The following is a 22,589-nucleotide window of genomic DNA, read 5'->3' as shown; positions in this document are numbered from 1 at the left end:
CTAGAAATCTTTGTAGAGTTACATGCCTGAGCTCTTGTTTGGACCACAGTGGCAGTGTGAAATGGCTTCTACAACTGCACTGTAGCACAAGGGGTATACAGATTCTTTATGATGGATTGGCGAGGAGACAAGGAAAGGAGAGTGCACTGAGCTCTGCCTCGGGACTGCAGAGCAGCCAGGTCAGAGCTAATGGAAATGGCCAACAGAGGAGGACAACAGTGCCTGTTCCTGTCTTCCTGATCAGGGAGAGCAAGTGGAAGGTGCCCTCTGCAGACAGATGGGAGTCTCATGTTGTCAGGCCCTTTTTCCCTTTGGGGGCCTTTTTCACTCCAGTATGTGCTGCAGGGACAGCACAGCAGGGCATGTGCCATCCAGCAGATCCTTGGAGAGCACAGATGGCAGCTTCTTGACCAAGCCATGGAGGAACCAAAGAGGAGAGGTGCTCTGCTGGATCTCATACTCTCTAGCATGGAAGGTCTGGTGGGAATTATGAAGGTCAAAGTGGCATCAGACCACGTGCAAAAGACAAATGGATCTCTTGTTATTATTTATTTATTTATGTATTTATTTATTTATTTTGAGGCTGTAAGTTTAAAAGATGATCATAGATGTCAATAAAACTGAAACAAAGAATGGAAGACAAAGATAGAAATCAGTGAAAATGTGTTAACCCTTCTCAAGATGAGAAATCGTCATGAATCTTGTTCTATTTTTAGTTGTAAATATGAGAATTTGTAGGGATTTTGTGTCTTTTTTTTTTTTTTTTTTTCCCTATAATTCAGATGCCTTCAGGTACAGAGACACAGACAGCGGTGCCATTGCCCTGTGACTAAAGCCTGGCATCCGCCGCTGCTCTTCCCTGCTGCCTTGTTGATGTCCCTCACTTTCCAGGTGTCTCCAGCTCTCCTAAATAAATGGCCTTAGTTAAGGGCATGTTTTCAACAGTTCATTTGGACACACGCTCCTGCCAATGCCCTCCAGATTTCCCCATCCTCTGCTCTTTGTTCAGTCAGATACCTCCCAATTATCTGTCTGATTTCTTACTTACAGGGACATTATTGGAATTTGCTCCATTCCTCAAAATGCTGATGGACTCTGTTGTCAAATCCTTCACTGTGATTCTATCTATCCAATCCTATCTGCGTCTAAATATTTTCTTGAACAAATATTCCCTGTAAAATATAAAATTCAATAGACACACCTTGGACATGCCATGCAGTTGATCACTGAGTTTTACTGTTCATTCAATTGCATCACCTTTCCTACAGCTTGCTGGTCAAAAAAAAAGGGGGGGGGGGGAATTTTTCCTTTTCCATGTGCAGCTGGTTCTCTGAGGAGTTGGTGCAAAGGAGGATTAACGCTGAGAAGGTGACGGCAGAGGAGAAGAGTGATGTGAGAAAAAGTGATGCAAGTCCCATAGGTCCAGTGTGAGTAGAAATGGGGTGGGGATGCTGAGGAGCTTTGTCAACAAAGTAACAGAATAGAAGTCATTGGGACATCCTGGATCATGATCAGTTGCACAGTGCTGTTTTAATGTCTTGTTTTAACCCAACTATAAATAAATAGAAAATAAATGTCTGCTAGATTCTTCCTCTTTAAACTCTCTCTAGATATCTCTCCATTTTGCTGAACAAGTTCTGAAAACCTGAAGAAGAGAACAGGAAGGCAGAAGGCACAGGAGGCTCTTTAGGTTATAATGGGCCCAGGGCACATTCGCTGCTGAGCCTGTCAACCTCCAGTGTAGAGAGAAGTTTGCACAGAGTACTCAGCAAGACATAGTCAGAAGTAACAGTGAAGTTTCTTGGAGTATGAATGGGCCCACTGAGGGCCATTAACAAGCAAGCTTCCAAGGGACTTGTTAGAGCAGATATTTGGAAGCCATGACTACAGGCACTCGAGGCACTGGCATGGTAGCTCTGATGCTAAGAAAACCTTCCTTTGCCTTATGATTCCTGACCCCTAGAACCTTGGCAGGGAGATCCTGTTCCTCATGTTGGCTCATGACCCTTCCTGGGGCAGTGAGTTGGAAGTGTGTATAATGTTAAATGAAAGACATGGGGACAGAAGATCCCAGGCTCTGCATGGGGTGCAAGGATGCTGTGAAGTTCATATCCCACGTATGCCCTTTGTCTCATCTCATGATGTGGGATGTGAGAAGGGCCAGTCTGAACAAGCAGTCAATCCCAATGAAACTCTGAACTTCAGATCTCTCAGTTCCAGTGCCCTCCTTTGCACGCCCTCCCATAGTTTGATGTCCTTTCTGCTCTGTGGTACCCAGAAGTGCACCCAGTGCTCCAAGTGAGGCTGCAGCAGCACAGAGCAGACAGGGACAATCCTTTCCCTCACCCAGATGTCAATAAATTGCCTGATGTGCTCCAGGGGACAGCTGGCTTTCCTGGCTGTCTGGGCACACTGCTGACTCACATTCAATTTGATGCTGACCAGGACCCCCAATCCTTTTCAGTCAGATTTCTCTCCATTGTCCCATATCCAGTCAGTGTTTATGCCCAGGGTTGCCCCTACCCAGGTGCACAATCAGGCACTTGTTCTTGTTATACTTTATGTATGTGGTGCTTAGTACTACTTGGTGCCCAGTTCTCTGACTTGTCCACATCTCTCTGCAAGTCCTCTCTACCCTAAGTGGAGGCAACAGCACCTCCTCATCTGGTCTTATCAGCAGACTTTCTTAGAACATCTTCTCATCCTGCATGCAAGTCATCCACAAAAACATGAAAGAGAAGCGGCCCTAAATTGGAGCCCTGGGGACCCCTGATAGTGACCATCTACCAGCCTGATGGAGCCCAATGACAATAGTCCTTTGGGCTTGACCTATTGGCCAACTGCTCACCCACCATTTTGTGTTCCTGTCTAGCCATATGCAGGACATTCTGTCCAGAAGGGTGCTGTGAGAAATAGGATCAAAAGTTCTACTGAAATCCTCAAGGATAACAACTTCCCTTGGTCATCTAAATGGATAACCATGTCATAAAAGGACCTGAAGTTAAACATGACCTTCCTCTCGGGATCTTGTGTTAACTGCTACCAATGACAGAATTGTCCTTCAGCTGTTTGTCCAAAACTCCCACCTTCATTTTCTCCATATTTTTACCAGGCACTGGAGTGAGACTCACAGGTCCATAATTTCCCGTGTCATTTTTCTTGCTCTTCCTTACAGTGAGACAACATTTGCCAGCTTCCTGTCAACTTGTAAGACCCTGGACTTATTTAGATGCAATTGAAATGAGAGCCCAGAGCATACTAAGGTGTCATCATTGCAAGAACGTATATGTGGCATATCTTTGCAGTGCCTTGAACTCTGGAGTATGCCACAGATGGAGCATAGAGAAAGACTGGCCTCTTCTGTTGGTAAGCAGAATAACACTGCGTGATACATGGGGACTGTGTGTCTGCTCTGCTATGCTCTGCTTGCAGGGGAAAGATGCAGGGGCTTGCTCTCATGTCAGTGCTCATATCTGAGGTGTGGGTTCAAAGTGGAGAGACCAGGCTTTTTTCAGCAGTGTGTGGAGACAAGACAAGGGGAAATGGAACAGAAACTGGAGCATAGGAAGTTCTGCATGAATGTGTGCAAGAACATCTTTAGAGTGAGGGTGATGGAGACCTGGAACAGGCTGCCCAAGGGGTTGGGGAGTCTCCTTACTGGATATATTCAAGACCTGCCTGGATGCCCACCTGTGTGCCTACCTGGTGTTCCCAAGGGGTCTGTGCTGGGGCCTGTCCTCTTCAGTATCTTTACTGATGACCTGCATAAGGGCATTGAGTGCATCCTAAGTAGGTTTGCAAACTACACCAAATTGGCTGGGAGTGTGGATCTGCCTGAAGTTAGCAAGGCCCTACTGAGGGATCTGGACAGGCTGGAGAGCTGGGCTGAAGCCAGTGGAATGAGGTTCACCAAGACCAAATGCCACGACCTGAACTTTGGGACCTGGAATGGAATGCCCAGGGGGGTGGTGGATTCACCAACCCTGGAGGCGTTCAAGGAATGATTGGATGTTGTGTTGAGGGACATGGTTTAGTGGGAGCTATTGGTGATAGGTGAACAGCTGGACTGGATGATCTTTTAGGTCTTTTCCAACCTTGGTGATTCTATGATTCTGTGATATCCTGTCCTTGTATGAGTGCCCTCTTTGAGCAAACACTGTCTGGGAGGACTCAGCACATGTCTGGAATTAGTCATTGACCACTAGAAATCTGGTGTTTAATTCAACAGATTTTAATGTACTGTCATGATGTTGTTGTCTTTCAGGAGCTGTTTGCCGTGAGGACCCCGGGACACCACAGGGGAAATGAGTGGGAAGGATAAAAAATGACATCATCTGTTACTGATCTGGGCTGGGCTTCTGGGACACAGGGAGCTCATAAAAGTGGAAAGTGTTGTAGTTGTAGTGCTCAGCTGTGCCCAGGAGCAGCTCTTGTGCACAGCACAGCAGGGCTGGGGCTTGAGGAACAGTTCACAAGAGGATAGAAGAGAAGGGAGAGAGAGCTTACTGTGTTTGTACAGTGTGAGCCTGCTGTGAGCTGACTGCAGGAGCATTGATAACAGATCAGCAGAATGGTAAGTGTCATGCAGTAGGCAATGCAACTGCTTTTCCTAGAGGGATCACCAAATCGGGGACATCCCATAGCAGATCTGGCTGCAAGCACCACATGTTTCTTTAATATGTTAAAAGCCTTCTGCTCCACCTGAGGGCTTCTGTACTGCAAGGTCTGAGCACAGCCCTGAGGGCTGCGTGTCCCAGCACGGCTGCAGGCTGTGCAGCCGGGGCTGCAGGCGGGTGCCCAGGGCTGTCCTGCAGAGCAGGGTCCCTGCTGTGCCCCAGGGGCTGTGTGCTGGGTATGGGACTCTGCCGCCTGCCAGGCTCAGCACTCAGCCTGCCCGGGGAGCTGCCCAGGGCGCTGCGGGGAGACGGGTGGGGGGAAGGAGCCCCCCGGCAGGGCTTGTGCTGCCACAGCTGCTGCCTGCTGCCTGAATGTTTGTGAATGCCCTTGGAAAGAGGAGAGCGAAGGCAGGTTTCCATTTTCTTTTCTGGGGCAAAAAGGATTGGAGTAAGAAACCTAAAAGGGGCTGTCAGAGATCTGAGAATTTTTCGTCAGTCATTTGCTTGTTTTGTGAACAGTCACACATTATGTGCTCTCAGTCTACCCCTTCTCTAAGAATGGAACCAATTGTAATTATCTTCATTTTCTGCAGGCATGAATAATTTACTTATCATAAAAACAGGAAGCATTATCTAACTGAAACTGAATGCCACTGTAGCTGGGGTAGGGGGCTCTAAGAGCACTTGGGGTAAAGATAAGACAAGAAACAGTAGGAAATATCCAGGGAGAAGGGATAAGAAAATAAGAGGAAGGTCAGAGCTCCATATGCTGCTTCTGCTTTAGGAATGCTAAAATACATGAAATTAAATGCAAGTAATGGTGCTAAATGTACACTGTTGTAAGAGAATAAAAACATTTCATATTATAGCAGGAGTAGTGCCTCTGAGAATGGTCTGGACTTGTCATTATCTTCTGCACTCTGAGCAGGACTCCAAGCCCAACAACAGCAGATGTCCAACAGCAGCTCCATCAGCGAGTTCCTCCTGCTGCCGTTGGCAGACATGCGGCAGCTGCAGCTCCTGCACTTCTGGCTCTTCCTGGGCATCTACCTGGCTGCCCTCCTGGGCAACGGCCTCATCAGCACAGCCGTAGCCTGCGACCGCCGCCTGCACACCCCCATGTACTTCTTCCTCCTCAACCTGGCCCTCCTCGACCTGGGCTGCATCTCCACCACTCTCCCCAAAGCCATGGCCAATGCCCTCTGGGACACCAGGGCCATCTCCTACACAGGATGTGCTGCACAGATCTTTTTCCTTCTCTTCTTCATCTCAGCAGACTGTTCCTTTCTCACCATCATGTCCTATGACCGCTACGTTGCCATCTGCAAGCCCCTGCACTACGGGACCTTGATGGACAGCAGAGCTTGTGCCACCATGGCAGCAGCTGCCTGGGGCGCTGGGGTACTCTGTTCCCTTCTGCACACTGCCAGTACGTTTTCACTGCCTCTCTGCCAAGGCAATGTAGTGAACCAGTTTTTCTGTGAAATCCCACAGATCCTCAAGCTCTCCTGCTCAGAATCAAATCTCAGGGAAATTGTGATTCTCATTTTTGGTTCCAGTTTAGCCTTTGGCTGCTTTGTTTTCATAGTGGTGTCCTATGTGCAGATCTTCCTGGCTGTGCTGAGGATGCCCTCTGAGCAGGGACGGCACAAAGCCTTCTCCACATGCCTCCCTCACCTTGCTGTGGTCTCCCTCTTTCTCAGCACTGGCTTTTTTGCCTACCTGAAGCCCCCGTCCATTTCCTCCCCACTCCTGGATCTGTCAATGGCACTTCTGTACTCTGTGGTTCCTCCAACACTGAACCCTGTTATCTACAGCATGAGGAACAGGGAGATCAAGCACGCTCTCAGGAAGGTGTTGCAATACACACTATTCCAGCTTTCATAAAATGGACAACTTCCTCATAGGATTCCCAGTGATGGTTCTTCATGTTTTATGCATCTTTGATTGTTTGATTATGTGAGATATCGCAACATGCAAAAAATCTGTTATTGGACTTATAAATAAAAATGTATTACACTTCTTTCCTACCTAATTTCCATTTTGTCACTTTAGGAGCTCATGTAAACATGTATCCAGATTTCCCAAATACGTTAAAATATACCTAAAAATGTTTCAAAATAGACTTTTACTTAGCTTTTCTTTTATCCTACTTTGTCTGGATTTATGGAGGTACAGCCACAGACAGCAGCTCAACGTGCTCTTTTCATTTCTCATCTCTTTACACCACCACAGTGCTCTCAAGTCCTCTCATTTGTGCAGTCCTGAAGGTCTTGTGTGTCTCACGACCGTCCTGTTGTCTCTACAGCAGCAATCCAGGGCTGCAGTCAGTAGCCAGCAATATGAACAGCTGTGTCAGAGCTGGTCTCCTTGCTGGCACTGCCATAACAAGAGGGCCCCTTTAGAGCAGGACCAGAGAACTGGAGGGAGGCCTCTTCCAAAGCTGGTGTAAGGAATATACCTCAGGAGCTGCTCCCTGAGAAAACCTTGAGATCTTCTGGTGCTCTTCAGTGCGTGACCCAATCAAATTGAATAGTCCCAAGGTGATCAGTAAGAGACTCGGGGCAGTGCTGTGGTTTAAATTTTATGAGTTGAGATAAAGAGAAAAAGAAAAAGATAATAATTATGACAAATGTATTTATACATATATAATATCTTTAGTATGTTTTCACACATATACAACATATGCAGTTGCAGTCATATATGAATTAAGCCCTATGTTTATCTTTTTGCAAGTCCAGGACTAGTTGCAGGGGTTTTAGCAGCCGTAGGGTTCACTGTAGGAGCTGTACTGACTTTCAGGCTGTTGCAGGAGTTGAAGTGACCTCAGAGCTCATTGCCAGAGCTGGCACAACCACAGGACCTGTGACTATGTTGGAGCAGCCACTGGGCTCATTGGAGGGGTTGGAGTGACCACAGGGCTGAACCTCCTGGCACAGTGCACCTCACCTGGGAGGAATTTGTTTCACTTTCTTATCACTGTACTTGGAACAGCTACAGGACCTGTAGCAGGAGTGACTGCAGAGCTCATTATGAGGGATGGAGTGACAGCGGGATCTGTCCAGAGTGTGGAGTAACTGCAGAACGTGTAGCAAAACCTTGGAGCTGCTGCAGGGTCTGTGCCAGGAGTTGCAGAGGCTGCAGCACTGTCAGCAGATCCAGCTCTCTTCCCCTTGAGGATGATGAAGACCCACTTATGGGGCAGGGGATGCAGTTATGGGGCTGGGGACTCTGATATGGGTCTGTGTTCCCACTTATGGGGCTGGAGAGGCAGTTATGGGATCGGGGATGCAGTTATGGGTCTGGGGATGCAGTTATGGGGCTGGAGATGAACCTATGGGGCTGGGGAACCACTTACGGGTCACACTTATGGGGCTGGGTACAGGTATGTCAACCAGGGACCCCCATAGTGTCCCCACTGGTGTCACACTTATGGGGCTAGAGATGCAGTTATCGGGTTGGGGATGCAGTTATGGGGCTGGGGAGGCATTTATGGGTCACACTTATGGGGCTGGGGTCCCCAGTGGCCCCTATGTGGCTACACTTATGAAACTGGGGACACATTATGGGGCTGGGGAGGCAGTTACAGGTCACACTTATGGGGCTGGGGTCACCCTTATGGGTCCCCATTGGCCCCTATGGGGTCACACATATGGGTCACACTCATGGGGCTGAGGATGCACTTATGGGGCTGGGGATGCACTTATGGGTCAAACTTATGTGGCTAGAATCATATTTATAGGGATTATGGGTCTCACTTATGGGGCTGGGGACACACTTATGGGGCTGGGGACTCAGTTATGGAGCTGCAGATGCAGTTATGGGTCACACTTATGGGAATGGGAATGCAGATATGGGTCATATTTATGGGGCTGAAGACACAGTTATGGGGCTGGGGACCCACTTATGGGGCTGGAGATGCAGTTATAGGGCTGGGGAGTCACTTAGGAACACAGTTATAGGGTTGGGGTCACACTTACGGGTCTGGGGTCACAATTATGGTTCTTGGGTCCCACTTATGGGTCTGAGGACCCACTTATGGGGCTGGAGCCTCTCTTATGGGTCACACTTATGGGGCTGGGGTCACACTTATGGGGCTGGGGACTCAGTTATGGGGCTGTGTTCCCACTTATGGGGCCAGGGATATAGTTATGGGTCACACTTATGGGGCAGGGGTTACAGTTATTGGGCTGGGGACGCACTTATGGGGCTGGGGAACTGCTTATGGGGCTGGGGACATCTCGAAGTCTTTAGGGTCACGCTTATGGGGCTGGGGAGGCACTTACAGGGCTGGGGAGGCACTTATGGGGCTGGGGTCCCCATTGGCCCCTATGGGGTCATACTTATGGGTCACACTTATGGGGCTGGAGATGCAGTTATGGGGCTGGGGATGCAGTTATGGGGCTGGAGTCCCCATTGGCCCCTATGGGGTCACACTTATGGGGCTTTGTTCCCACTTATGGGGCTGGGGCCCCATTGTCCCCTATGGGGTCACACTTATGGGTATGGAGCCTCACTTATGGGGCTGGAGTCCAACTTAGGAAGTCAGTTATGGGATTTTAGGTCCCACTTATGGGTCTGTGTTCCTACTTTTGGGGCTGGGGTCCCCATTCACCCCTATGAGGTCCCACTTATGGGTCGCACTCACCTTGTTGCTTGCTGGCCTTCCCATTGTCATTGGGGTGAACGAGGTCCCATGTAAATGGGGTTTGGGGTCACACTTATGGGTCTGTGTTCACACTTATGGGTCTGAGGACCCACTTACGGGTCTGGAGCCTCACTTATTGGGCTGGAGACCCACTTATGGGGCTGGATACTCACTTATGGGGCTGGGGACATCTCCAAGTCTACAGTTATTGGGTTTGGGGACCCACTTATGAGTCTGTGTTCTCACTTATAGGGCTGGGGTCCCCATTGGCCCTGATGGGGTCCCACTTATGGGATTTGGGGTCCCACTTATGGGTCTGGTGACCCACTTATGGGTCTAGGGACCCACTTATGGGGCTGGGTTCACACTTATTGGGACCCCACTAGGGTTTATGGGGACGTCATTAGTGTTTGGGGTCACAGATATGGGGCTGGAGCCTCACTTATGGGTCTCAGTTATGGGGCTGTGTTCACACTTATGGGGCTTGGAGTCCCCATTGGCCCCTATAGGGTCACTTTTATGGGGCTGGGGATGCAGTTATGGGGCTGGAGCCTCACTTATGGGTCACACTTATGGGAGTGGGGACATCTTGAAGTCTTTAGGGTCACACTTATTGGTCTGAGGACCCGCTTACGAGTCTGTGTTCCCACTTATGGGTCTGTGTTCCCACTTACGGGTCTGGAGCCTCACTTGTGGGTCACAATTATGGGGCTGGAGCCTCACTTATGTGTCTGGAGCCTCACTTATGGGGCCAGGGGTCCCCATTGGCCCCTATGGGGTCACACTTATGGGGCTAGAAACATAATCATGGAGTTTGGAGTCCCACTTATGGGTCTGTCTTCCCACTTATTGGTCTGGGGTCCCCATTGGCCCCTATGGGGTCACACTTATGGGTTGCACTTACCTTGTTGCTTGCCGGCCTTCTCATTGTCATTGGGATGAATGTGGTCCCATATAAAGGCCTGTCTCGCTCCAATTTAGGAGTGAGGCAAAGGTTCTTTTGATATGTTATGCCCGGCGTGAGATTAAGAAGAAGAGCATTCAAATGTTGATCCGACCAGTTTATTAGAGGTGATAGACAACTGAGGGGATGGGGAAGGGAGAGCGACGAATACCAAAATTAGGGTGATGGGGACGGGAAAGTAGGCGATAGAAAAAGGTAGAAAAGAGCAAGAATTATGTTAAAGCGGGGAATAGTCACCTCCTGGATGCAGCAGCGACCCGTAGTACGTTGTTATGTTGGTAGGGGAGAGCAGCAGCAGAGTAGCAGGCCGCAAGCAGCAGATCGGTGCAGCGCAGAAGGCGGTCACAGTACCGTGGTCTCAAGAAGCGGAGTGTCGGGCAGCGAGGTCTCACGGAGCAGAGTCTCGAGCAGCAGTCCCAGGAGAGACAGTAGGCAGCAGTAGGACAACGGTGGAGGAATCTGAGGTCAATTACCTAAAAGGTTCTTCAGCATGCAGGCATCTTCTTCAGCATGCAGGCGCTCACGTACTGAGGCATCTGATGACAGAAAACCTCCTTGTTTCCGTAGTGAGGCATCTGGTATCAGAAAACCCAAATTCGGGGTTAGTCCGTGCCCTTTTTATCCTTCTTCTTCCCAGCCTTCGTGACATTTCGGGAAGGCTCGGGTCAGAGTCATGTGAATTCCTCGGAGATGGCCATCTTCCTTGAGATAGGCCCACACAAAAAGACCACTTTAGGGCCATTAATCAGCATCTTATCTCTCTTATAGCTCCCAGACTTGTCCATCTCTTGAACAACGGGATTTCTCGAACCTTGGTTCCTGTGTGTCTCAGACAAAGGGAGTCCTGGAACCTTGGCCAGGACTTGCCTGAACTTGTTCATTTCAGCAAACTTTGAGACAGTAATGTAAAAAGCATGACCTCTTACACCACCCCATGACTCAAAGTTTGCTTAAAAAATGGACCACTGCTGATCCAGGATGGTGAGAAAAAGATAGCAAGCATGAGGGAAAAGGAAGGTGAGGGTGGTTTAATACAATGATTACAAAAGATCTCTTGATGTGCTCAACTTCTCCATCACTTGAGGAGGTTACAAAATACAACAATGGACAATACAACACATTGGATAAGTTCAATGAAACGTGATATCATACACAAAACAAACATGAAAGTTGCAACAACACACAATAGATATAATAAGATGCGTTTTACACACAGTCCACCTAGAAGCCAGGAAAAAAGGTCAAGGTCTGGACTTTTCCAAGTTTGGACAGGAACTACATGTCCTATTTTCTGTATACCTTCAGCAATTGGTTTAACTTTACCATTATCAATCTTTAGACAACAGGTGGAACATTTAATTTGACACAGGCACCTCTCAGTGATTCTTCAGGAGGGGTGAGACAAATATTACATAATGAATAAAAGGTAGAAAGTGAGAAGGAACAGCCATACACTGAAAACAACCATACATTTAACAATGACCAATAGCAATAAATAAACAAGTAAAACAATAGGGATCTTTGTGTCAGAAGAACTTTCCACTTGAGCATTTCCAAAACAGTTCAATTGCTGAGAGATATAAATACTAGTCTGGCAAGTTTAAGAACTGTTATAGTCACAACATAGTGTAGGATACCCCAGAATTTAAATCATAGGGAGTAATCCCAGAAACATACATGTTTCTTGTCAAAAACTCAGACACTTTCCAACAACCATGTTTTGAATGGAACTCCTGGACTGATGAGACACTGAAAAGCATCAGTGCAAAGGATTTTATCATAAATTTCACTTTTGTGACTACATCTAACATATATTAGATGGGTTCCATTGCTCATTTCCCAATTCATTAGGAATTTGGAAACACCATGGAGTTACATGCAAATCACCATCAAGTTTGACCAAAAGAGGTGAAATAAGGGGTCAAAAGGAATGATTACCACTGTGCAAAGAGTACAAGAAAGCCAGGATGACCTAAAAAAAAAAAACTCTGAACCCAATTGTGAAGTTTAAACAGATCCAAAGACTGATATCAATCACAACTCACAACTACAGCAAACAAAAACATAATACTATTGCAACCAAATATGTAATAAAGAGATATATCAGTATTCTAGCATGATCACATCTTCAATTTTTCTGTCATAAAACACAAATGGTTAAAATCAGCTACAAGCCATTCTGTTCCGTGAAGGTCCCACAGGGATCTTCTGTAAAATAAAGCAAGACAACTTGCCCTTCAGGGGCTTTGTTAATACAATTATCTTCTCCTTTTGTTGTGAGCTTTCTAACACATCCACCCTTCACTGCTTTCCACCCCCCACCTCCCTCTCATCTGGGGGAGGGGGCGAAAGTATCAACTTTCCTTGGGCTTTTGTTCTGGCCACAAGTTAACTAATTTCTTTAGCCTGACTGTGGGTAATCCATTCATCAAATCTCGTGGAACACCCTTTTGCCAGTCCAGTGTCCAGAGACGATTACGTTTATGATCAATATTTCTCCTACCTGTTCTTACTGGCAATGAGACCCTTCCAGTTCCACTAAGCTTTGGGCTAGGTGGCCTAGGAGCAAGGGTGGTTGCTGCGAGCCTTACTTCCCCTGGCTCAGATTTACTGGAAGAAGCCACAGGCCCATACTTCCTTTCATAATTAATCAACTCTTGGGCAACCTCCCCCCATGTCCATACATTGTACCCTGACTGCAAATGGCCGGAGGTGCCAGTTCCTTCTAATGCTGGCCGGGTTCTTTCTCCCTGAGGCATAGTTTGTATTTTTCCCTGTAGTTGTATGCCTATGGGTTTCAGCGATTCTGGAAGCCCCCTAATTAAAGGAGTCATCCTTTCAGGATCCACAGGCATCATCATAGGTGATTCGTGCCATGGCTGCAATTTCCTGTCATACATCATTTGCAGGCAAGCGGACTTTTGGACACTTTCAACCAATTGGTCAACTGTCCCATTAATGGCAAGAGGGTCTCCCCTTTCTAAAGGGTTGAGACCACAAGCCCAGTAAGCAGCCCTTTGTGTTAGGGACCAGGGAACACGGTTATTACCAGTAGTCAAAAATACTCCTGGCCCCCAATAACCCTCAGCCTCCTTTTCAGTTGACATTATTTTTTCTCCACCAGTTACACTGACTCTCCATACATATTCTGTTTCCGATTCCTTTGGAGAGTGGCTAAAATCCTTTTTCAGTTTTGCTAATTCAGTGGCAGAAAAGGGAATTTCTTTAACATTCATTTGAGGATCCAGGTCCTCTCCATTATCAAAGGTATCTTCTGTTTTTATTAGAGGGCGCAGAGGGGCTATTGGGGTTTCAATCTTATCAAAACTTTGTTTTGTTTCTTTCAGTTCTTCCTGAGGATACAGTTTTTCTTGTGGTGCAACATGAATATCAGTGTCACCCGTATTTTATATGTAAAATTTCCTTAAAAGCCATTTGTAACAAGGCCGAATTATGTCTCTCTCTTTCCAATTGTACTTCTAGATTTCCAATTCGGTTTTGCAAGGCTTTCACGAGTTCCTGGGTTGTTTTAACTGTTTCTTATAACGACTGTATAGTCTGGTTTTCCGCCTCAAACTGCTGATCTCGGAACTCCACGGCTGCTTTTAAAGCAGCACCGAGTACTGCACAAATAAATGATTTGCCTTTCTGTAGCAAAGTATTCCCTTTTCATCTACTATGGGGTCCCTTTTTACTATTCACTGACACTTCATGATGGATGGGCAAGGAAGATGAGGAAAGGCTGCTGCCCTTTGTGAGAGTGCACTGAGCTCTGCCTGGGGATGGCAGAGGAGCCAGCTGAGAACTGATGGAAAAGGCACAAAGAGGAGAGCGGCAGATTCTGTTCCTTGCTTCCTGATCAGGAAGAACAAGAGGAAGAGGAAAGGCAGGTATGTGAGTTACAGCTGGGATGGAATTGTTTTCTTCAGACATTCCGCTATGGTGCAGTGTTTTGGTTCTAGGAGAAAACCATTGATAACACTCTGATGTTTACAGCTGCTGCTAAGCAGTGTTGTACAGAGCCAAGGCCATGGTCAGTGGAGGGCACATGGAGCTGGGAGGGAACAGAGTGAGGACAGCAGACTGAAAGTGGCCGAAAGGATGTTCTCTATCACCGGACAGCAAGCAGAAATTGTATTGAAAGGGGTGGGAGTCCATCTCAGTCTTTTCTCTTTCCAGGGCCCAACTGGGCATCTGTCTGGTGGTGCTGAGCAAGTGCTTGTTTATCCGCTGTTACATACTATTCCATATCAACGGATATATAGTGATAACTATAACTCCTCTCCTTTTATCTCTCTTAGTAAATTGCTTTGTTACAACCCACAAGTTGTACTTTTTTTCCCAGTTCTCTTCCCCATCCCATTAGGAATGGGGCAGTGCACAAAGCACTGTGTGCTGCTGAGCCACATGTTGGGTTCAACAACCACCGTCATTTTGGTGCCAGATGTGAGTCTCCAAGGGTTGAGATAACAGCACGTTTGTCCAGATCGAGTTAACACAGGGCTTTGTGGGAGTTGGAGAAGTGCAGGCCATGATGCTGATAGTTTCCCTATGTGTGGAGCTTGCTGAGTCTTCTCATGAAGCTGCATTGCACAGCTCCTTGCTTGCTGCTTGTTTTCCCTGCTGCATTATTTGTCAACTCTGGATGCTGGATAAGGGATATTTATTTTGCTATGCTCTTTGACCTTGGTTTGTATCATGATAAAATTGGCAGCTGACAAAGTGAAGTTTTGTGCACATTCATCTCTGTGGTCATCTTTGGGTTTTGGAAGTAATATTGTTGGTATGATTAGGAATTACACATTTTACATAGTCTCCTCTGGGAGACCAGGGGTGTTCAAGGAGTGACTGGATATTGTGTTGAGGGACATGGTTTAGTGGGAGCTATTGGTAATAGATGAACAGTTGGACTGGATGATCTTTTAGGCCTTTTCCAACCTTTGTGATTCTAGAATCTAGGACTGAGGTTAAACATTATTCAGGAATATCAGTGAGAGATCTGCTCCAAGGTGAGAAGGCTCTGCATGGCAGGGGGTGTGGGATGGTCTGGGCAGCTGCCTGGAGCGGTGGGCACCCCCAGGGCTTAGGAACTTCATCTCTGGCCAACCGCATGATCCTGAGAAACTGGTAGAATATTGGGGGCAGGTCTGCTGTGGCTCTGGTAGCCCCCAAGAAACACACATGACTGCAGTGTGCCAGATCCAGAGAGCTGGAAATGCTGACAGTGCTGCAGCCTCTGCAACTCCTGGCACAGACCTTGCAGCAGCTCCAAGGTTTTGCCACATGTCCTGCGTTTGCTCCATGCTCTGGACAGATCCCGCTGGCACTCATCCCCTCATAATGAGCTCTGCAGTCACTCCTGCTACAGGTCCTGTAGCTGTTCCAAGTATTGCTATAAGAAAATGAAACAAATTCCTCCCAAGGGAGGTGCACTGTGCCAGGAGGTACAGCCCTCCAACCCTCCAACATTCCAGTCATGCGAGCTGTCACACCACGTCTCCGTGATCGCAATGAGATCATGGCCATGTGACTGTACACAGAACTCGAATTCTTCCTGTTTATTCCCCATGCTTTGCGTGTTGGTATAGAGGCACTTGAGAGAGGCAGCATCTCTCCACCCCTCTCCATGCCATTTAACCCCATTGTCTGCACCCAGCGAGTTCTGCTTTAAGACCTGAACTGCCGCCTCAGACCCAGTGACCCTTGTTTTGTCGCCTTCCCCCATCCTACCTAGTTTAAACACCTGTCAATAAGTCCTGACAGTTCCTCAGCTAGAACCCTCTTACCCCTTTGAGACAGGCCGCTTCTGTCTGCAGCTGACATGCCAGGAGCCGAATAAATTGCCCCATGATCAAAAAAACCAAGACTCCTATGTCTGCACCAACTCTTTAACCATTTGTTTAAGAGGTGGGTTTTTAGGCCCAACTCAGTATCCCTCCCTGCCACTGAAGGTACAGATGCAATAACCACTTGCACACCTGTTCCTTCGATTACCCTCCCCAGTCCCCTGAAATCATCTTTGATAGCCTTCAGGCTTTTGTAACTAACTTCTTCACTGCCAGCCTGAACTATCAGCAGGGGATAGTAGTCAGAAGGGCAGATCAGACTGGGAAGTCTCCCAGCAATGTTCCTGACCGGTGCCCCGGGGAGGGAGCACACCTCCCTGTGGGTAGGGTCAGGCCGGCATATAGGGCCTTCCATTCCTCGCAGAAGGGAGTCACCTATGACGACTACCCTTCTATCCTTCTGTGTGGAAGAAGTTTTGAGGTGCGGGTGTGTCCGCTTCCCCCGAGGCACCCTCACAGGTGGGGCTGCTTCCACATCGGCATTCACCTCTCCCTCTGGTTCCTGGGCCCCAAACCTATTTTGCAGAGGCACCTGGGGAGCCAAGCATGGTCGTGGGCGGGACGCCCACTTCGCCGAGCTGCCGGTACCTGTTTCCACCCATCCTTTTCTCTCAGACTACTTTGGTCTGACTGGCAACTGCAGGATAGAGGCTCTGCCGACAGTCCCACACCCCCTACCTCTACATTTGTATTGGTAGGGGTAAGGGAGGACTGAGTGCTCAGTGCTACAGGAGCACAGTCCATCTGCACACTCCTTTCTATCGCCTATTCGCAAGGTGACCGGGGGCAACATGCTTCTTGGGGAGCCTCAGCTGTGTGCCTGGATCCCGGGGCCGATAGGGCCTGGCACCACCCATCAATTTCAATTTCACAGTCCTTAATGGACCCCAGCCTCTCCTGTTCAGATTCTCTGATTGTCCGCAGTCTAACTACCTCCTCCCTAAGCTCCACCACAAGGCTGAGCAGCTCATCTAGCTGCTCACACCGCACACAAGTTGCATCCTTCCCATCCTCTCCTGGCAGCAGCAGGTTGAGGCACTCCTGGCAGCCAGAGACCTGAACTGCCACATCTTGGAGCAGACCCTCTGTTTGGGTTGCCACAGTCTTTGCACGGGAAGCCCGTTTCCTGGTGAGGACCATGTTTGAAGTGTTAGCATCAGGTCCTGTCAACAGAAGAGCAAGTTACCTGAGAAAAGACAAGAGTACTGACCCGTGCTCACACAGGATGCAGCCTCCACTCCCACTGCTGCCTTATTGAGTGGGTAGCCCAGGCAGCCCTCAAACACTGACTACCTCCAAACTAGGTGCTCAGAACAGCTTTTCACACCTTCTGTGTTGTGTGGGCGGGAACTAGTTCCCACCCACTCTGGCCTCTCTTTATCCACACAGCAAATGGGTGTCTCTCTGTGCACAAGAGACGCTCCTGGGCATAGCTGTCTCTCTACAGCACCATCCACTTTTATGAGCTCCCTGTGTCCCAGGAGCGTGGCCCAGCTCAACAGCAGATGATCTCATTTTTATTCTTCCCACTCATCTCCCCTGACATTTCCCTGGGTCCTCAAGGTCAACATCTCCTGAAAGACAACAGCATCATGACTGTGTTTTGAAATCCGCTCAATTAGCCACCAAATGTCCAGTGGTCAGTGACTGATGGAGACATATAGCGAGTGCTACTAGAGTTCGTTTGATGAAGCACAAAGGGCACCCAGGCAAGGACAGGGAGGTTTGGACTTTCCCTGTGCAGGACAGTGATCCAGCTGAGGCAGTGCAGGAATCTCATCCCTTGACAGAAATCCTGGAGCTGAAATGGGATTCAGCTCCCCACAGAACCACAGGAGCTGGGATTCCTCTGATTCAGTTCAGAAGAGCACAAGGAGTTGCCTGCATGTGAGCTCCTGCTCTGAGTCCTCGGTCCTTCAGCTGGGAGGCAGCTGCTCACACACAGACACTGGGTGATGCCCAAGGTGCCTGGGCTGCTCCTGATGTTTGCAGGTGCTTGTAAACCATGTGGGAAATCCCTGAGATAGACAGCTCCTTCCTGGGCATCAGCTGAGGGCCAGAAAGGGGATAGCACCAGCTGTCTGGTGTATTCACACGCATCTGCAAGAGCAGCACAGGGCCTTCAGCAAAGCCATGCCCATGGAGTGTCCATGTTGCTACGTCGAATCCAAGACCCACGATCCGTCTAATGTCTGTGTTTCACCTTCTGCACACTGATACCATAGATGAGCTGCAGGCCTGAGCTCCTGTTTGGACCACAGGGACACAGTTACATGGCTTCCACAACTTCACTGTAGCACAAGGGGAAATAAAGAGTCTTAACAAAGGTTGGGTGAGGAGTCAAGGAAGGGCAACTGCCCTCTGTGAGAGTGCACTGAGATCTGCCTGAGGATGGAAGAGCAGACAGGTCAGAGCTAATGGAAATGGCCAACAGAGGAGACCATCAGTGTCTGTTCCTGTCTTCTTTTCATGGAGAGCAAGTGGAAGGTGCCCTCTGCAGACATATGGGAGTCTCATGTTGTCAGGCCATTGGCCCTTTTGGGAGCCTTTTTCACTCCAGTATCTGCTGCAGGGACAGCACAGCAGGGCATGTGCCATCCAGAAGATTTGTGCAGAGCACAGATGGGAGATTCTTGACCAAGCCATGGAGGAACCAAACAGGAGAGGTTCTCTGCTGAATCTCATACTCTCCGTCAACAAAAGTCTGGTGGGATCTCTGAAGGTCGAAGGGGCATCAGGCCATGTACAAGAAGCAAATGGATCTCGTTTTATTTATTTATTTATTTATTTATTTATTTATTTATTTATTTTGAGTCCGTAAGCTTAAAAGATATTCATTAATGTCAATAAAATTGAGACAAAGAATTAAAGACAAAGATTGAAATCAATGAAAATTTGTTAACCATTCTCAACATGAGAAAACCTCATGAGTATTGTTCCATTATAAGTTGTAAATATGTATCTTTGAGGTGATTTTATGTCTTTTTTTTTTTTTTTTTTCTTTTTCTTTTTCTGAAACTACGATGTTTTCCAGAACTGTGTTTGCTGGACACAAATGCCTTCAGGTTCAGGGACACAGACAGCGGTGCCAGTGCCAATGCCCAGAGACTATAGCCCGGCTCCCGCTGCTGCTCTTCCCTGCTGTCTATTTGATGTCCCTCGTGCTCCAGGTGTCTCCAGCTCTCCTAAATAAATGGCTGTCGTTAAGGGCATGTTTTCAGCAGGCCATTTAGACACATGCTCTTGCCACAGCCTGCCAGATTTCCCCACCCCTTGCTCTTTGTTCAGACAGATAACTCCCAATTATCTGTCTGATTTCTGACTTTTAGGGGGATGACTCAAATTTGCTCCATCTCGCCAAAGTCTGATGGACTGTGTTGTCAACTCCTTCACCGTGATTCTACCTATCCCTTCTTATCTTTTCTTTTTCTCTTACTTTTTCTATGTCGTTTTCTTCTCCTTTTTCTTTCCTTTACCTTTTCCCTTTCCCTTTCCATATCCTTTGTTTTTCCTTTTCATTTTCCTTTTTCTTTTTCTATTTCTATTTTTCTTTCACTTTCTCTCTTTTAATTTTTCATGCTTCAAAGAAAGCATGAATTCTGTAAGTTGTTCATTAATGTCAGTAGAAGTGAAAAAAAGAGTTGAAGACAAAGATAGAAATCAAGAAGAATGTGTTAACCCGTCTCAAAGTGAGAAATACTCACGAGTCCTGTTCAGTGTTGATACCTCCCAACTCCCTGGCTGATCTATCCCAGGGAGATTACTGGAATTTGCTCCATTCCTCAAAAGTCTGTTGTCAGCTCCTTTACCGTGATTCTGTCTATCCCATCCTATCTGTGTCTAACTCATTTCTTGTGCAAATATTCCCTATGAAAGATAAACCTCAATAGAAGCAGCTTGGACACGGCATACAGTTGATCACTGTGTTTTACTGTTCATTCAATTACATCACCTTTCCTTCTCTTTGTTGGCCATAAATAAAGAGAATTCTTTCTTTTCCCATGTGCATCTGGTTCTCTGTGGAAAGCCATTGGGAGTTGGTACAAAGGAGGTTTAACACTGAGCGGGTGATGGCAGAAGAGAAGAGTGATGTGAGGAAAAGTGATGCAAGTCCCATGGGGCCAATGAGAGTAGAAGCGAGGTGGGGAGATTGAGGAGGAACTTTCTCCACACAGAAACAGAATAGAACTCACTGGGGACATCCTGGATTGACATCAGTTGCAAAGTGCTTCTTTTACTTCCTGTATAAAACAAACTATAAACAAATAGACAATAACTGCATTTTGGATTCTTGCTCATTAAGCTGTCTCCATTTTGCTGAACAAGTTCTGAAAACCTGAAGAAGATAACAGGAAGGCACAAGGCACAAGAGGCTCTTTAGTTAATAATGGGCCACAGGGCACATTTGGTGCTGAGTCCATCAACCTCCAGTGCAGAGAGAAGTTTGCACAAAGAACTCAGCAAGACAAAGTCAAAAGTAACAGTGAAGATTCTTGGAGTATTAATGGGCCCACTGAGGGCCATTACCAAGTAAGCTTCCCAAGGCACTAATTAGAGCAGATAATTGGAAGCCATGACTCCAGTCAGGCAAAGGCACTGGCATGGTGGCTCTGATGCTAAGAAAATCCTTCTTTGTCTTAAGAAGCAAACAGGACAAGCCCTGATTCCCAGACCTTTGGCAGGGAGATCCTGTCTCTCATGTTGGCTCAGGGCCCTTCCTGGGGCAGTGGGATGGAGGTCTGTATGATGTTTAATGAAAGACATGGGGACAGAAGATCCCAGGCTCTGCATGGGGTGCAAGGACGGTGTGAAGTTCATGTCCCATATGGGCCCTGTGTATCATCGCAGGATGTGGGTTGAGAGAAGGGCCCAGTCTGAACAAGCAGTCAGTTCCAATGAAACTCTGAACTTCATAACAGAAACATGGTGGGATTGCTCCCATGACTGGAGCACTGCAATGGATGGCTACAAACTCTTCAGGAAGGATAGGCAAGGAAGGAGGGGTGGTGGTGTGGCTCTCTACGTTAGGGAATTCTTTTATGCTACCGAGATTGTTACTGGGGATGATAACATTGAATCCCTATGGGTAAAGATCAGAGGAAGGGCTGACAAGGCAGACATCCTGGTGGGCGTCTGTTATAGACCACCAAACCAGGATGAAGTGACAGATGAGGTATTCTACAAGCAGCTGGCACGAGCTGCACGGTTGTCAGCCCTTGTCCTTATTGGGGACTTCATCTTCCCTGTCATATGCTGGGAGTATAGTGCATAGAGGATGCCTTCCTGATGCAGCTGGTCAGAGAACCCACAAGAGGAAATGCCCTGCTAGACCTGCTGTTTGCAAACAGGGAATGTCTGGTGGGAGATGTGGAGGCTGAAGGCTGCCTTGAACAGAGTGACCATGAAATGATAAATTTCTCAATTCATGGTGAAACTTGGAGGGGGAATAGTAAAACTGCTACCTTGGACTTCCGGAGGGCGGATTTTGAATTGTTCAAGAGACTAGTAGGAGCAGTCCCCTGGCATTCAGTCTTAGCAAACAAAGGGGTCCAAGAGAGCTGGTTGCTATTCAAGAAGGAAGTCTTAAGGGCGCAGGAGCAGGCAGTCCCCATGAGCCGGTGGGGAAGAAGACTGGCGTGGATGAATAGGGAACTGTTCTTAAGGTTGCAGAAGAAGAAGAGAATCTATTGCTTGTGGAAGGAGGGAAGAGCAACTCAGAATGACTACAAAGAGGCTGGTAATTTGTGTAGAGGGAAAGTCAGAGAGGCAAAAGCCCAGCTTGAATCTAAGCTGGCTGCTGGGGTAAAAACAAACAAGAAACCCTTTTACAAGTACACCAGCTGTAAGAGGAGGACAAAGGGGAATCTCCATTCTTTACTGGACGAAGCTGGGAATGTGATTACAGACGATAAGGAAAAGGCAGATGTTCTGAATGCCTTCTTTATGTCTGTCTTTAAAAGTCGTCTCGGTCATCCCCAGGGCTCCCCATGCTCTGACCTGGTAGTCTCGGCTGGGGAGCAGACTGAACCCCCTGTGATTCTTGAAGAACTGGTCAGGGAATTACTACTCCAACTGGACTGCCACAAGTCCATGGGTCCGGATGAGATTTCTTGCCAGAGTAACCTGGCAGGTACAAGAATTTCTGTATTCCTGCTTGTTTTCTTAGCTTATGTTATTTAATCCAAAAAAGGAAACCTTTTCTCGTTGGGCAGTAGCATCTACTACTGTTACAAAACCATCTATGGGTAGTAAGAAGCACCCATATCCACCAGAAAATGAACCTCAATATCCTGCTTTCCTAAATGCAATTTCCCATTGCAGTTTGCACACTGCTTTCCTTCCAGTGAGGTCACCCCCAAGTACATTGCCCGGTGCAACTCAAGGGTAGGTATGGCCAGCCATACGGACCACAAACCCACACAGAACCACAAGGTATCGCTGCACAGAAGACTTATTAGGACCCTTAGACAAGGATCTGGGGAAAGTCGTATTCTTACAGCAGCTTCTGGGTAAAG

At 47.6% G+C, this 22,589-nt stretch overlaps 1 protein-coding gene across 1 annotated transcript; it reads left to right on the top strand.

The window, feature by feature from the left end:
• The first annotated feature begins 4,414 nt into the window (after positions 1-4,414).
• On the top strand, positions 4,415-21,346 carry LOC146752837 (olfactory receptor 14J1-like). Its single transcript, XM_085531294.1, has 5 exons — positions 4,415-4,573; positions 5,545-6,470; positions 16,439-16,533; positions 16,601-16,768; positions 21,103-21,346. The coding sequence occupies exons 2-5, from the start codon at positions 5,568-5,570 to the stop codon at positions 21,344-21,346; spliced, it is 1,410 nt and encodes a 469-aa protein (XP_085387420.1). The 5' UTR covers positions 4,415-4,573; positions 5,545-5,567.
• The last annotated feature ends 1,243 nt before the right edge of the window (positions 21,347-22,589 follow it).

The sequence above is a fragment of the Coturnix japonica genome, unplaced genomic scaffold, assembly GCF_054131305.1.
Source record: "Coturnix japonica strain WE unplaced genomic scaffold, WE-NBRP24 Scf041, whole genome shotgun sequence".
Classification (NCBI taxonomy): Eukaryota; Metazoa; Chordata; class Aves; order Galliformes; family Phasianidae; genus Coturnix; species Coturnix japonica.
The sequence above is the reverse complement of the archived record's forward strand: the minus strand, read 5'-3'. Positions and strand labels throughout refer to the sequence as shown.